General features: G+C 38.3%; 1 protein-coding gene across 2 annotated transcripts in view; it reads right to left on the bottom strand.

The window, feature by feature from the left end:
* SMURF2 (SMAD specific E3 ubiquitin protein ligase 2) overlaps window positions 1–14706 on the bottom strand; it is a 116931-nt gene that overhangs the window by 16358 nt on the left and 85867 nt on the right. Inside the window, exons 8-10 of one of the 2 annotated variants that reach the window (XM_042917256.1) lie at window positions 12388–12590; window positions 9988–10072; window positions 4802–4960 (exon numbers count right to left, since the gene is read on the bottom strand). In XM_042917256.1, coding sequence (XP_042773190.1) covers window positions 4802–4960; window positions 9988–10072; window positions 12388–12590 — 447 coding nt within the window. The remainder of the gene's footprint in view (window positions 1–4801; window positions 4961–9987; window positions 10073–12387; window positions 12591–14706) is intronic. The other variant, XM_042917257.1, reaches the window with a different exon arrangement.

The raw sequence follows: 14706 nt of genomic DNA on the forward strand, positions 1-14706 counted from the left end.
AATATTCTTTGCTTGACATTTGTGATGACAATACACGAGCTCTGAAGTTTACGTCTCAGAATCCACACACACTTATGGCATTGGATAATGGAGTTTTACCCATCCAGCTTTGTACAGCTGCTAAGAACAAATTTCTCAAATGCCATCTCCATTTTTTTCTGCATACTTTACCATCAGCCATTTTAAAATTCAGGCGTATGCCAAACGCTGTGCCTGTTATCTCGAGTCTGTCTCTCTGGGAGAGACAAACAGTTGGAGCTGGCAGTTTGGCAGGAGTCCCCTTTCCTATACGTGCTAAGTCTAGACCACAAGAATGTGGAAAGTCACATGTAAGTTACTGGCACAGAGAAATGAGCACATTACAAGCAAGTCTAAATGCTTTACAAAGTGACTACTCTTTCTTTCTATTGTGGTAAAATATACAACACATAAAATTTACCGTATTAACCTCTTTTTAATATAGTCAGTGGCATTAAGTACATTCACATTGTTGTACTAAAGTGACTTCTAAGTGTGCACATACATGGTTTACTACAAATACAAGAAAATAATCTCCCAAGTACAGCAGAAATAGAATACTTTCAAAAAAGGCACACATTACCTAGAGATATTTTTATTCTCCCAGCAAAAGTATTGTAAGTTACACCTAAGAACTTTTTTCTAAAGAACCTTATGATATAATGAACTACTTAATTCCAATAAGCTGTCAGGAAATAAAAAGTCTGATAATTCACTATGGATATCCATGCAGGCACTGAATCATCTTGGAGTTTAACTTTACACACAACAGATAGGAGCATCATCTCCTAACTTAAAGGTAAAGGGCAATGGTAGCCATAATAAAACAAACAAAATTAACTTTAAGGTTTCTAATAAATCACACAAAATGATTTTTTTTTTTTTTACAACCAGTGGTTCTTATGTACCAGGCCAAACTGTATTCCTAAAACATGTATCTACCCAAAGAAAATGCAGCTTTGATGAAAATCACAAACCACTATTTACTACTCTCATAAACATGAAAGGTGTTTTTTACACACACATATAAACAAAAGCAAAACAGAGTATTAAAGATACTCCCTAAACAACTGTACTAATCCTATGCCAAAAACAAAACAAAAAACCCCACAAACTTGGGTATACCTCATACCACATACAAAAATTAAATTCAAAATCAATCAGACCTCCATGTAAAACTGAAAGCCATATAACTTTTGAAACACAGAAGAAAATTTTCATGACCTATGTTAGGCTGATTTCTTAGATATGACAACAAAAGTACAATCCATAAAAGAACAAATGGATAAACTGAACTTCATCAAAATTTCAAAAGAAGGGTGCCTACTCAGTTAAGTCGGATGACTTTGGCTCAGGTCATGACCTCAGGGGTTTGAGCCCCGCAATGGGCTCTCTGCTGTCAGTACAGAGACCGCTTCGGATCCTCTATCCCCTTTCTCTGCCCCTCCCCAAATCACATTCTTGCTCTCCCTCTCTCAAAAATAACCATTAAAAAAATTTTTTTTTTAATTTCAAAAGATACTGTTCAGATAATGAAAAGACAAGTCATGGACTAGAAGAAAATCTTTCCAAAGCACTTATCTGGTATTTTGGCACTCTAAAATATCTAAAGAACACTAAACACTCAAAAAATTAATGAACTACTCAATTTTTTTAAAGAGGAGGCAAACTATTTCACCAAATAAGATACAAAGACGGCAAATAAGCACGAGAAGATGCACATTATTAGTTAGTAGAGAAATGCAAATTACAACCACGAGGGGGCGCCACCACACATCTACAAGTGGTAAGGTGAACCACACCAAATGTTAGCAAGGACACAGAGCAACTACAAGTCTCACCCGCTGCAGGAGGGAATGGCAAATGGTACAATAGCTCTGAAAAACAACCTGCCATTTCTTTTAAGTTAAACATAAATCATACGATGTAGCCGTTCTACTCCTAGGCGCTCATTTATCTTAGAGAAGAGCATATGTCCATACAAAGACTTACACATAAATGTCCATAATAGTTTTGTCATAACCAAAAAGAGGGAATAATCCAAATATCAATAGGAAAGAGATAAATTGTGGTATATCCATATAATGGAATACCATCTAGCAATGAAAATAAATTATACGCACATCAGAGATGAATCTCAAATACTTATGCTAGGTAAAAGAAACAAAACAGACTACATACTGCAGGAATCCATTTATCTAACACTCTAGAAAATGCATACGAATATATAGTGACAGGAAGCAGACCAGAGATTAGGTGAAGATGGGGTGTGTTGTGGACTGAACTGTGTCCAAAAAGATGTGTGGAAGTCCAACCCTTGATGCCTGTGAATGTGACCTTATCTAGATATAGAGTCTCTGCAGATGTACTAAGAGAAGGTCATACTGCATCAGGGTGGCCCTAAATGCAATCAAGTGGTAGCCTTATAAAAAGAGGGAAATTTGGATCCAGACACACAAAAAAGTGTGGAATAAGAAATGTACTTTGGCGGGGCGCCTGGGTGGCGCAGTCGGTTAAGCGTCCGACTTCAGCCAGGTCACGATCTCGCGGTCCGTGAGTTCAAGCCCCGCGTCAGGCTCTGGGCTGATGGCTCAGAGCCTGGAGCCTGTTTCCGATTCTGTGTCTCCCTCTCTCTCTGCCCCTCCCCCGTTCATGCTCTGTCTCTCTCTGTCCCAAAAATAAATAAAAAAAAAAAAAAAAAGAAATGTACTTTGGCATTCCTGGTTCCTGACATGGAACTCCTAAAATCCTTTCAGTTTCCGGTGTGGCAGAGATGACAGGAGTGTCCTTTGTTCTAATATTTGGTCTTTGCCTCCAGTTTGACACACAGCTCCTAAATCCCTTACAATTTCCTGGGTAATTTTGGTTTGTTGTTTTGTTTTGTTTTTAACATTTATTCATTTTTGAGAGAGAGAGCGAGCAAGAGAGAGCGAGCGAGCACAAGCAGGGGAGGGGCAGAGAGAAAGAGAGAGAGACACAGAATCTGAAGCAGGCTCCAGGCTCGAACCCACGAACTGCGAGATCATGACCTGAGCTGAAGTTGGATGCTTAACTGAGCCACCCAGGCGCCCCAGGGGCATTTTTTGTTTTAATGAGGTGACTCTTATAGTGGGGCCCTAGATATCTTCAGAATGGGTGCTGGTCACTAGAAAAATCAAAGCTTGATTAGAAGCCTGGAATTTTCAGCCTCATCTTCCCAACCTCTGAGGAGAGGAGAGAGCTGGAGACTGAGTTAATAACTGATCACACATAGGTGATGACATGTCCATAAAACCCCCTAAATGACAGTGTGCAGACAGCTCCCAGGTTGGTGAATGCACTGAGGCACTGGGAGGACGAAGCACCCAGAGAAGGCCTGGAAGCTCTTGGCTCCCCCAGCACCACACCTTGCCCTATGCACCTCTTCCATTCGGTGGTTCCGAGTTATATCCTTTATAATAAACTGGTAATGGTACATAAAGTATCTCCAGGAGTTCTGCCAACCATTCTAGCAAATTACTGAACCCCAGAACGAAGTCATGAGAACTCCCCGATTTACAGCGGGTCAATAAGAACCAGAGAAGTCCTTGGACTTGGGATTGGTGTCTGAAGCGGTAACGGTCTTGTAAGCCTGAGCCCTTAACCTGTGGGGTCTGGCGCCAACCACAGGCAGGGTCAGAACTGAATTCACTCATCGTATACCCAGCTGGTGTCCAGAGATCTGGAGAACTGATAGGTTTGAGGGAAAAACCCATTTGGAGTCAGAGGTTTTGTGTGTGGAAACAGATCACAAGAGGCCACGTGAAAACGAAGACAAAGATGGAGATGATGTGTCTACAAGCCAAGGAACAGCAAGTTTTTCCAGCAACCACCAGAAGCTAGGAGAGAGTCACTGAACAGATTCTTCTTCAGAGCCTCCACAGGGGACCAGCCCTGAGGACAACTTGATCCTACACTTCTGGCCTCCAGACTGTGGGAGAACCCATTTCTGTTGTTTTAAACCACCCAGTGTGTGATATTTTGTTATGGCAGCCATACAGGAGGAGGACTTAAGCATCAGGGAATTTTGGGGGGTGATAGATATGTTCACAATCTACATTGTGGTGATGGTTTCATAGGCGTATAATATGTCAAAACTTACATGGAACACTTTACGCAGTTTATTGTATGTCGATTACATTCAATAAGGGTGATTAAAAAAAACACCTGGGATGGGGGCACCTGGGTGGCTCAGCAGGTTAAGCAGCTGACTCTTGACTTCAGCTCAGGTCGTGATCTGAGGGTTTGTGGGTTCAAGCCCCATGTCAGGCTCCACACTGACAGTGCAGAGCCTGCTTGGGATTCTCTCTCTCTCCCTCTCTCTACCCCTTCCCTGCTCGTGGCATGCTCTCTTTCTCTTAAAATAAATAAATAAGCTTTTAAAAAATTTTTAACAAAAAAACATAAAAAACCCCTGGGATGGATTCAGCCATCCTGGAGCTACGTCTGATGTACTCAGGGGAAAGATAAAAAGCCTCACCCCTAGAAAGCATCCTGTCTCTTCAAGTGTGCTATAAGCACCTTTGATATACACCCTTTCCTTAATGCTTCAGAACAGGTTCCTACTTAAGTGCAGTGGGCTACTTAGGTACAGTGGGCTTAAAATGTTTCTGTATCAGAGTAGAACTTGTCATAGTCTCAAAATTTTGTCCAACAAAAGTAACTTACAACTGGAGAGAGCAATATTCCATCACATTACAAAAAGCATTTTCAGTCTTCTCTTGTTCAGGCTTGCATTTTAACATGTATTGTTTCAAAAACTTACTTTAAAACTAAATGCAAGTTAGCAGAGAGCCGAGGGTCTGTAAACTGTGTTGTTCTGTTGTTATGGTCAACGAAATAAACTCTGCCTGTTGCAGTATTACGGATCTCCCATCCAGGAGGCAATGGACCAAGCTCTTCACAATTGATGTTGCTAAGATCCCTGCAAAAACAAATATAAAATAAAAAATACCTCATTGCTGGGCCTGCTGAGCCAAGCAAGTGTAAATGACACAGAACAATTCCATGAAGTCTGAGAAAACGTATTGTTCCAGAAACCTGAGATGTCCAGCTAGAATCTTTAATTCCCAATGGTTTAACAAACTTGCATATTCAAAACCCAATTCATAAATGGCTCAGGAACTTATCACATAGCCTCCATTTTTAGTAAGTTCATTCCTGGGCCTTAATGTAACACAGATTTCAAATTAATATAAAAGCAATCACAACATTTGCCAACATAAACTGTACTTCAATACTTGTCTGACAAAATATTGTTTTACAAATGTCAGTGACATAAGGAATGAAATGTTCTCTAAACTCTCCCTTCAATTATTTTTCTTTATTGCACCATCAAATTTGTATAAATAAATGTTTATTCCATATTAATTTCTAACAAAGCAAAACTGGAAATGTTATTTAATTTACAGATCCTGAAAATAATCACAGTGTATATTTGAAGGGAAAACTGCTCCACTGGGAATTTTGAAAGCTATAAAGCTAGTGAATGAAGAACCTGTTTAAGACACCCAGGGAAGAATGCTCTAATGCTTACTGATACAGTAAAAAAAAAAGCAGAAAGGCTTTTAATGGATCAAAGACCATTGTTACTGTACCGCACATTCTTTTTTTTTTTTTTTTTTTTTAAAGATTTTGTTTTTCAAAGGTTTCAGGTCTTGGAATTTTATTTTACTTTTTTTTTAATTTTTTAATGCTTATTTATTTTTGAGAGAGACAGAGCATGAGTGAGGAAGGGGCAGAGACAGAGAGGGAGACATAGAATCCGAAACAGGCTCCAAGCTCTGAGCTGTCAGCACAGAGCCAGACATGGGGCTTGAACTCGGGAATGGTGAGATCATGACCTGAGCCTAAGTCGGACACTCAACCCACTGAGCCACCCAGGCGCCCCGTGTACCGCACATTCTTAAAGTACTACTGTATGTAAACAAAGATTCACAGGACCTTAAAGAATAAGATAAAAACGTGTCTAATGTAAACTTAAACTGTAACAGATAATTATACTGATAAATCTCATCAAAATCGTGTTTTAAAAGTTAAACTAGAAAAAGATTTTTCCTGAAATAACCTCTTCTTGGTCAAGGTGAAACATAATGGCAGACACACATAAGCACCCATAGATTTGTCGCAACAGTGATCTGACTTGTGCTTACAGGTGCTCCAAGAGACTCTTCTGCTACAAACTGAAGCTTAGATAAAAACGCCAGTCTCCAAAGAGGAGGAAAAGTTTCAAGGATCCTCCTCAAATTAAAAAAAAAAAAAAAAAAAAAAAAAAGGGACTTGAGCTGGTGCCATCAGCTGGGGGCGGGGCTGTCAGAGAGTAGTTAACTGGGAAATTCAGCCCCAGGCCAGCAGCAAGTTTGGAAAAGGAAATCTGGAACTTCCCTACTACACTGAGAACTCAAAAGGGAGATGAAATGAGTCCACGAAAACTTCCTCATTTCCCACTTGAGGTCCACAGACCTCCAACCACTTAAGATCAAACAAACTCACCAAGAGCACCACATACTCCTGAACGAAGACATGATGATTAAGAGTGAGTGGAAACAATAAACCACAAAATTACATCAAACAGAATGGCTAGGCTATGCAACGTTTAGTAATAATTTTATAAAATTGGGTGGGGCGACTGGGCGGCTGTCAGTTAAGCATCCAACTAGATTCCCATTCAGGTCATAATCTCACATTCCTGAGATTGAGCCCCGTGTCGGGCTCCATGCTAACAGCACAGGGCCTGCTTAGGATTCTCTCTCTCCCTTTCTCTCTCTCTCTCTCTGCCCCTCTCCCACACGCTCTCTCTCTCTCTCTCAAAAAAAATAAACTTAAAAAAGGAACAATTAAACACATGGATTTTTTTTCACAGAATTTTTAGAAATGAAAAGTGATTACTAAAATCAAAGAATGAATAATTCTTTTGATATAATGCAGAATTTGGTTTACAAAACCAAATGACATAAAGTGAAAATTATATAATCATTTTATTCAGAATTTTATAAATTCATAGTCATACGTGGAAGAGCTGTAAAGAATGGATTAAAAGAGAAGGAAGCTAACTGGAAGCAATCTTTATGTCCAATCGGGAGATGATTAAAGAAAAATGGAATGTTATGCAGCCATAAAAATACCGATCTGGACTGCAAGACTACATCGTGTGCAGAGTAATGAACAACAAGGCATTCATCACTGTGTTAAAGGGAAACGCCAAAGATGATGAAATGGGACTTCTCAGATAAATCTAAGTTTATTGGGTACCTTTAAATAAAAGTGTCTGAGTTATACTACTTTATAAACGTCTTTGAACAGGTTTTTTAATATAACCTAAATAATCGACCTAAATAATAATAATCTGCTTTGATACAAGATTCTCCACACAAAAGGCATATTTACTTAAAGGATCCTCCAAAAGATATGATACACATATTTAGGGTTAACAACTTAGAACACAGAAACTAAAGAAAAATAACCCAGAGCACTATTTTATAAAGTCATTATTCGATACTCAAAATATTCTCAAACCTTTATAGAAACCCTTTACTCGTTAATGAAAAACTGACGTTTCCTTAGGAATAAGAAACATTACCAACACTGGTAACAAGATCTCTCTCAACTTCTGATGCCAGCTTCCATACTTTTCTTTCAACAGATAACTCAAAAGATCAACTTTCTCACTATAAATAATTTAGTTAAAAAAAAAACACAATCATTTTTCTTCTATACATTTCCTGCCAATGATTTTAAATAACTTTATAGAAAAGCTCATTATTGACCTACAATTGTATAATACACAGACTCCAAAACACTTCTTTTCATAAGTTACATAACAAAACTCTTGTTTCTCAAAGTTAGGCCCTTGGATTTCTTTTCAGTGAGCTTATTAACAAAACAAAAATTTCTCCCCCACTATTTTTTTAAACAGTTTTTATCATCAAGACACAGAAATGACAACCTTGATAGAATAATTAATGATAAAACACATTCCTTGGTTGCCACCTTGAAAGATTCTAATTAAGCTGTATCACAACGTAAAACATTTACATTATAATAGCTTCATTTATAAATACCAGTTAACCGCTGAATAATACAGGTTTACAGTGTGCAGCTCCACTCATATGCAGATTTTTTACAGTACAGTACTTACTATAAAGTGTGTTTTCCCTTCCCTATGATTTCCTTCACATTTTTTCTGTAGCTTACTTTAAATAGCACACAAAATATGTGTTAATCTATCGTTAAGGCTTATAGTCAACAGTGGGCTATTGGCAAAGTTTTGGGAGAGTCAGAAGTCACACACAGATTTTCAACTGTGCGGGTGGTCGGTGCCCCTAACCCCTGCATTGTTCAAGGGTCAACTGTAAATACAGAGTATCAAAGCAATCCAACATCAGCTTGTCACATCTGTTTTTGATTCAAATACATGACTGCTTGACAAGTAGAGCTCTGAGTACAAGCTTTAGGCAGAAAAAGATCTCTTGACCCCTCCATAGGTCTTTTTTTGGGAGGAGGGGAATGCTGCACTTAAAATATAAAATATCTTCATCTCACAAAAGTGTATGCGTGGCTTATCAAGCTGATTTAGAATTTAGAACTCAACTTTTTTGCAGTTTCAGCTGAATTACCTGACACTTTGCATCTGTTCATTAGAAAATAATAGCTCCTCTGAGAGCTAAATAGTGTTTGAAAACATTATTTGATACTAAGATGTATCAAAAGTTATGTCAAATTACTAAATTGACTTGTGTGTCATTCCATCTTCTTAGTTAAAAGATAGCTCACATTTTGGTTAGTAAATGCATTCAACAATGCCTACAGTTTAAATGTCCAAGTTCTGGTATTTAAAAGAAATTTAATTCATGAGACACCATGACCAAGTGAGGTTTATTTCAAGGGTGCAAGAATGGTTCAATATTTGAAAACTTATCCATGTAATCGGTCATATTAACAGATTAAAAAAGAAAAATCACGATAGTACCAATTGATACCAAAAAAAAAAAAAAAAAAAGAAAAAAAAAAGGACAAAAGTTTTAAGTAAATAAATAAGGGGCGCCTGGGTGATTCAGTCAGTTAAGCGTCCAATTTTGGCTCAGGTCATGATCTCATGGTTCATGAGTCCCAGTCCTGCACCAGGCTCTGTGCTGACAGTTCAGAGCCTGGAGATTGCTTTGGATTCTGTTCCTCTCTCTCTCTGCCCCTCCCCAATTCGCACTCTGCCTCTCTCTCAAAAATAAACATTAAAAAAAATTTTTTTAATATAATTTAGGTTATTTCCTTTATACATTAAAACAAAAGTTGATTAAGGAATACATAAGAGAACACTGAATATTCTCATATTAGGTTAAATTAAATAAACCTTTTTTTAAAAAGCCTAACCAGGGTCACCTGGGTGGCTCAGCAGGTTAAGCGTCTGACTTCGGCTCAGGTCGTGATCTCTCAGTTCATGAGTTTGAGCCCCACATAAGGCTCTGTGCTGACAGCTCAGAGCCTGCCTGCTTTGGATTCTGTGTCTCTCTCTTTCCCTCTCTGCCCCTCCCCCATTCGTGCTGTGTCTCTCTCTCTCAAACATAAACAAACATTTTTTAAAAATAAAAATAAATTTAAAAAGCATAACCAGAAATAAAAATATCAATTTGCTACCCTTTAAAAAAAAAGGAGGGGGGTGTATAATTTTAAGGTTTATGTTATTCTCCAGGTCAATTTTCAAACTCACAAAGACCCATGTTTTCACCCTGATTTTTTTCAGGGTGAGAGGGTAGAAGGACTGGGGGCTGGTTAGGGGCAGGGCCCTGGGGTGGGACTCCAGAGAAACAGGAAAGGCTTTCCACTAAATGTTACCTGAAACGACTGTCACAAACAGCCTTTTACATAAACCATTTCAAATTGAAAATTAAATAATCAAAGAAATCCCAGGTAAAACAGGGATCCAGTGGTGTGAAGCGTGTTTGGATATATTCTTACCTAGGCACTCTTGGATCATGCCACGTGCTCACACCGGTCTGAGTATGTAAGAAATACACCTGACCTTGCTGTGTTGTCCTCTGCTCTGTAAAATTAAGAAACACTAATAAGAACATATTCAGAAAGTCCAAATCAAAGACAGCTATAGATACTAGAATGATATTAATAAATTCTCCAAATTACCAATTTACTATATTACCAAAAAAAAAAAAAAAGTGCTTTATAAATCATTTTTTTTCTCAACTCAATACATCTTCTCCTGGAAAACAACCTCATAAATGGTGATGAGAGCCAGAGGCCAGCTATCTAAAATCCAACAAATTTACAACGTGGCTCAAATACTAAACACATTGCTATGGAAACAGAAAACAAGATTGTCACAGTACCAATATTTAAACCAAACAAACATGAAGAAATGATCTTTTATTTTTCTTAAAGTGGAGCCTGAGCGGAACAAAAGAAAGCTCAGAGGAAGAGGCTAACCAACTGTGGGAGATGCTGACAGGACTTGCAAAAGCTATCAAAGGGTCTGCAGGCTGGTAATAGTTGTTTATTATTCCTAATTTTATACCAAAACTTATGTATTTTCTTTTCTTCAGAGAGGTATATTCTCAAGACTATATTTAGACTCAAACAAAGGCAAAAAGATGGAATACTCCACTAGGAGAGACACTCTATAGTCAAAAATAGACAAAGATACAAAAATAAGCAAGCTGGAAAAAGAAGGACTAAAAGAACAGGCATGCATTCTGGGGAGAAAAAGGTCAAAGGCAAAATGAACTCCGAGCTCTTGGGAAGAGGATAAGGAAGTCAGGGCAAAGAGGAGGTATCTGCTGAAGAGTTTCTTCAACAGTGGTTTTTAGTCTATTTGTGTTTTTAAGCAACAGAACCACTTGTCTTTAAACAAAATCTAATGAAAAATTCTAACATATGAAATGGTGAAACTACTAATATTTATCAGTATGCCTTTGTTCATAAGCCTACAATAAAGTCAATCAATTTAAAGTTTATGCTTCTTAAAATTATAAACATAAAAATGTCTAAAATCGGTGATAGATGACAGCTGCAAAAACTTCAGCCCTGGCGCCCACTTTACTCCTAGGTTTCAGGTGTACAAAATTTGTTTTTAATTCAAATCACACAAGTAAAATAAAAATATAACCACCCCACTCCAAACAGCTTGCCTTATAATCTCAATTACAGAGAAATGACAGAAGATACTTTATTCTAGGGTCTGAACATTAATAATAACAGCCAGAGTTTACTAAGTGCTTCCTGTGCTGGACCTTGTGTCAGACACTTCACATGCAATCACCCCTCCTCTCTTGCAACGAACCTACATGGTTGGGACTATCAATTTCCCCATTCTGTGGAAGATAAGTTGAGGCTCAGAGAAATTAATGTGCCCAGTGTCACACAACTAACATGTGGCAAAGCCAGGATATAAACCCAGGTCTGTCTCCCAAGTCCATGCTCTCATCACTGTGCAGCACAGCACAATTAATGGACAAATTGGTTTTTTTAAATTAAAGAGTTCAAATATATTTAAAAAATAAAGCTAGAATTCTGCATTTGCAGAACAGTTTACAACATACTGTAGAGGAAAAAGAAAATACAAGTTAGATCAGGCGATTCCCAATGTTGGTCATTAGGTGTCACCATCAGCCCAGAATGGTTTATCTGCAGGCAGCTGAGAGGGCGAGGATGTAATTCCTTTGGTTAACTTTGAGCAAGAAAGGAAAAGACAAGTTCATAGTATCTACAAGAGCATTCACAAGTTGTGGCTACTTTAGAAAGTTCTGTATTCAACTAGAAGATTTAAGTCATCTTCCATGTGAAATTCTACAATTTAGGAAATTATATAAGACTATAATTTTATACAAACATAGAAGTGACTAAGTCATTTCCAACACGAACCCAAATCATTCAGATGATCCAAAATTATAGACCACACAAATATACAGATACCGTCAGAAATATGCTTTCGAAGTCACTTCTAAATATGCAGGTCTAGAAAATCACACTGTGGGTCTGCCTTCAGATTATCATCATCGATAACTCTACCATCGTACCTTTACATTGTGCCTATTGGCAAAGTAATCTCACGTTGTTCCGTGTACTCTTAGCAACAGCTTTGTGACCAGGAGAGGTGTCACTCACCTCATTTCTTTATAAAGTAAGTGCCAAAGGGTTGAGGTTAAATGACCAGCCCAAGTCAAACCGCTGGGCGGGCCGTCCGCTACCACTTCAAAGACTTTTCAGATTGGGAGGTTTTACACACTTATTTTCATGCCGAATCCCTAAACCCAGATTAGTAACTTCTTTACGGCTGATTTTCTGGCTTTCTTAGCAAGCTGAAATCAGTAAATCACACTTTATTTTTTCCTCTGCTAGTCATACCATAGCCTTCTGGTAGGTCTGGAGGAGTATGTAAATGTGTCCTGCTCATGTAATTTCTATGTCGTTGTGACCGGACTCTCCTCTCGGCCAGTCTGGGATCCGAAGACTGTCCACACGTTGCACCATTTGTTCCACTAATTGGAGTGTTCTCATCAACAAAGCAGCTAAGAGGTCTGCCGGGACTAGAATATTCAGATGCTGGTCTATTGAAAAGTAACAGGGAAAAAAAAGTTACCCAAGTGCGATATCGAAAGTAGAGTTCTCTAGACGACATATGTACTGCAGGGACAATCACAAGGAAATGGAGTGATCAATGCAAATAGAATGATTTCAAGAACTCTGAATCAAAGTAAACCTGACACCTCTAAGTACAAACTCATATGATAAAGCAGAAGGTCAGTTATTTATTGAAATCATTTTATACTGATTTTAATTACATTGTATACAAAATCCACATATATTTACAGATGTGAGTACTAGTTTACAAAGCATTACCTGACTTAGCCTCGGCCTGCCTCTCAGATCTGACTTCCCACCTTTCTCTCACTCCACTTCTGGACATTCTTCCTGTTCCCTGAACTTGCCAAGATCAGTTTACCTTTAGTGCTGGAAAGGAGCTCTTCCTCCCACCTCAAAAGCTTTTTTCTCTTATTCTCCCTAGGCCTGACAGGCTCCTCCTTGTCATTCAAATCATAGCTTAAGCTTAAATGTCTGAGAGGTCTTTCCTGACCTTCAATCCTAAAGTAGTCACCCAGGCATTTGGTAAGTACATCACCCTAGTTTCTCAGCATAGCAATTATTTGACACTTTTTTTTTAATCTGTACCCTTGTTTTCCCTTACTAGAATATTTACTGAGAGAAGAAAGTCTGCCTGGTTCATTTCCCACTATATATATCCTCTGTACCTGGAACAGTGCTTGGCATACACACACACACACACACACACACACACACACACACACTGAATAAAGATGATGATGTGACTCTTCAAAGAACTTCCAGTATACTGGTAGGTAATCTAAAATGTAAGAGGATAATCAAGAGTTAATTTTTTTTTTAAATGTTTATTTATTTTTGATAGAGAGCACGAGCAGGGGAGGGGCAGAGAGGGAGGGAGACACAGAACCTGAAACAGGCTCCAGGCTCTGAGCTGTCAGCACAGACCCTGATGCAGGGCTCGAACCCACAAACCGTGAGATCATGACCTGAGCCAAAGGCAGACACTTAACCAACTAAGCCAGCCAGGTGCCCCAAGAGTTAATTTTTAAACTAACATTTACAACCACAATCAACTTTATACTGGTGGAAATTAAAGTGAATTTCATCAGTTAAAGGAGTTAGAAGGAAATGGACTTCACTAAAGCACTGACACAGGTACACATTCATTTACACTCAGATACAGTAAAACGTTCTTGGACTTCAGTAAAATCCTTGGCAGTTTAATACTAGAAATACAACTCTCAAGCATCTTTTAAAATGCCAACGTGAGCTAAGCTTTTACCTGAGAATCAAAATATAATAGGGAAAACTGTGATTTAATGAGTTCGGCAATTAATCCCCAATAAATAAAAGTGGGTATAACTTAGAGAACCATTTGATGATCTATGTCTGGTGCCAGACCTGCTTAGGAAAAGGGGGTGGAGGGCTAAACAAACACTCACTAGAAGTGGCAAATAAACTCTGTTCTGACTTTAAAAGCAAAAAAGGAAATTCAGCCACTTATCCTATTCATTATCAGTTACTTTAAAAAGTACTTTCTTGGAATTTCCAAAAATTCTCTTACTTCCTCATGTCTCTACACATTAAGCTCCATGAAGGCTGTTCGGCAAATGATGAGCACAGTGCCCGGCATAGAACCATTTGGTGAACTGAATGATCACGGTTACCACCATTCTGAACACTTTTTATCGCCTTCCCCTCACCTGGTTAAATTCGAACATTCTTCAGGATTTAGTTCAGAAATTCCCCTCCTTCAGAGTTTTCCTTTGCAATTTCTACCATCCCCTTGCTCCCTGCTCTAAGTTAGGGGCCCTCCCTATGGTCTCAGAGCATCTGCATTCTTATCTTGATCACAGACCTTACTAGATATAATATAATGATATAATCATACCCCTACATGACTGAACAAATGAAGATCCGGTATATATATTCTCTTACAGCCATTCAATAACAGACTCAAAAAAATTTTTAACAGTCCCAGAAATGAGATGGCTTCTCAATTTATTCAGTTAACTTATTTAATCAATACTTACTAATTACCTTCACAGGCCCTAGAGCTGCAATAACAGGATGACTTGCTAAACAACCTTCATCGAAAAT

This window comes from Panthera leo, chromosome E1 (assembly GCF_018350215.1).
Source record: "Panthera leo isolate Ple1 chromosome E1, P.leo_Ple1_pat1.1, whole genome shotgun sequence".
NCBI lineage: Eukaryota > Metazoa > Chordata > Mammalia > Carnivora > Felidae > Panthera > Panthera leo.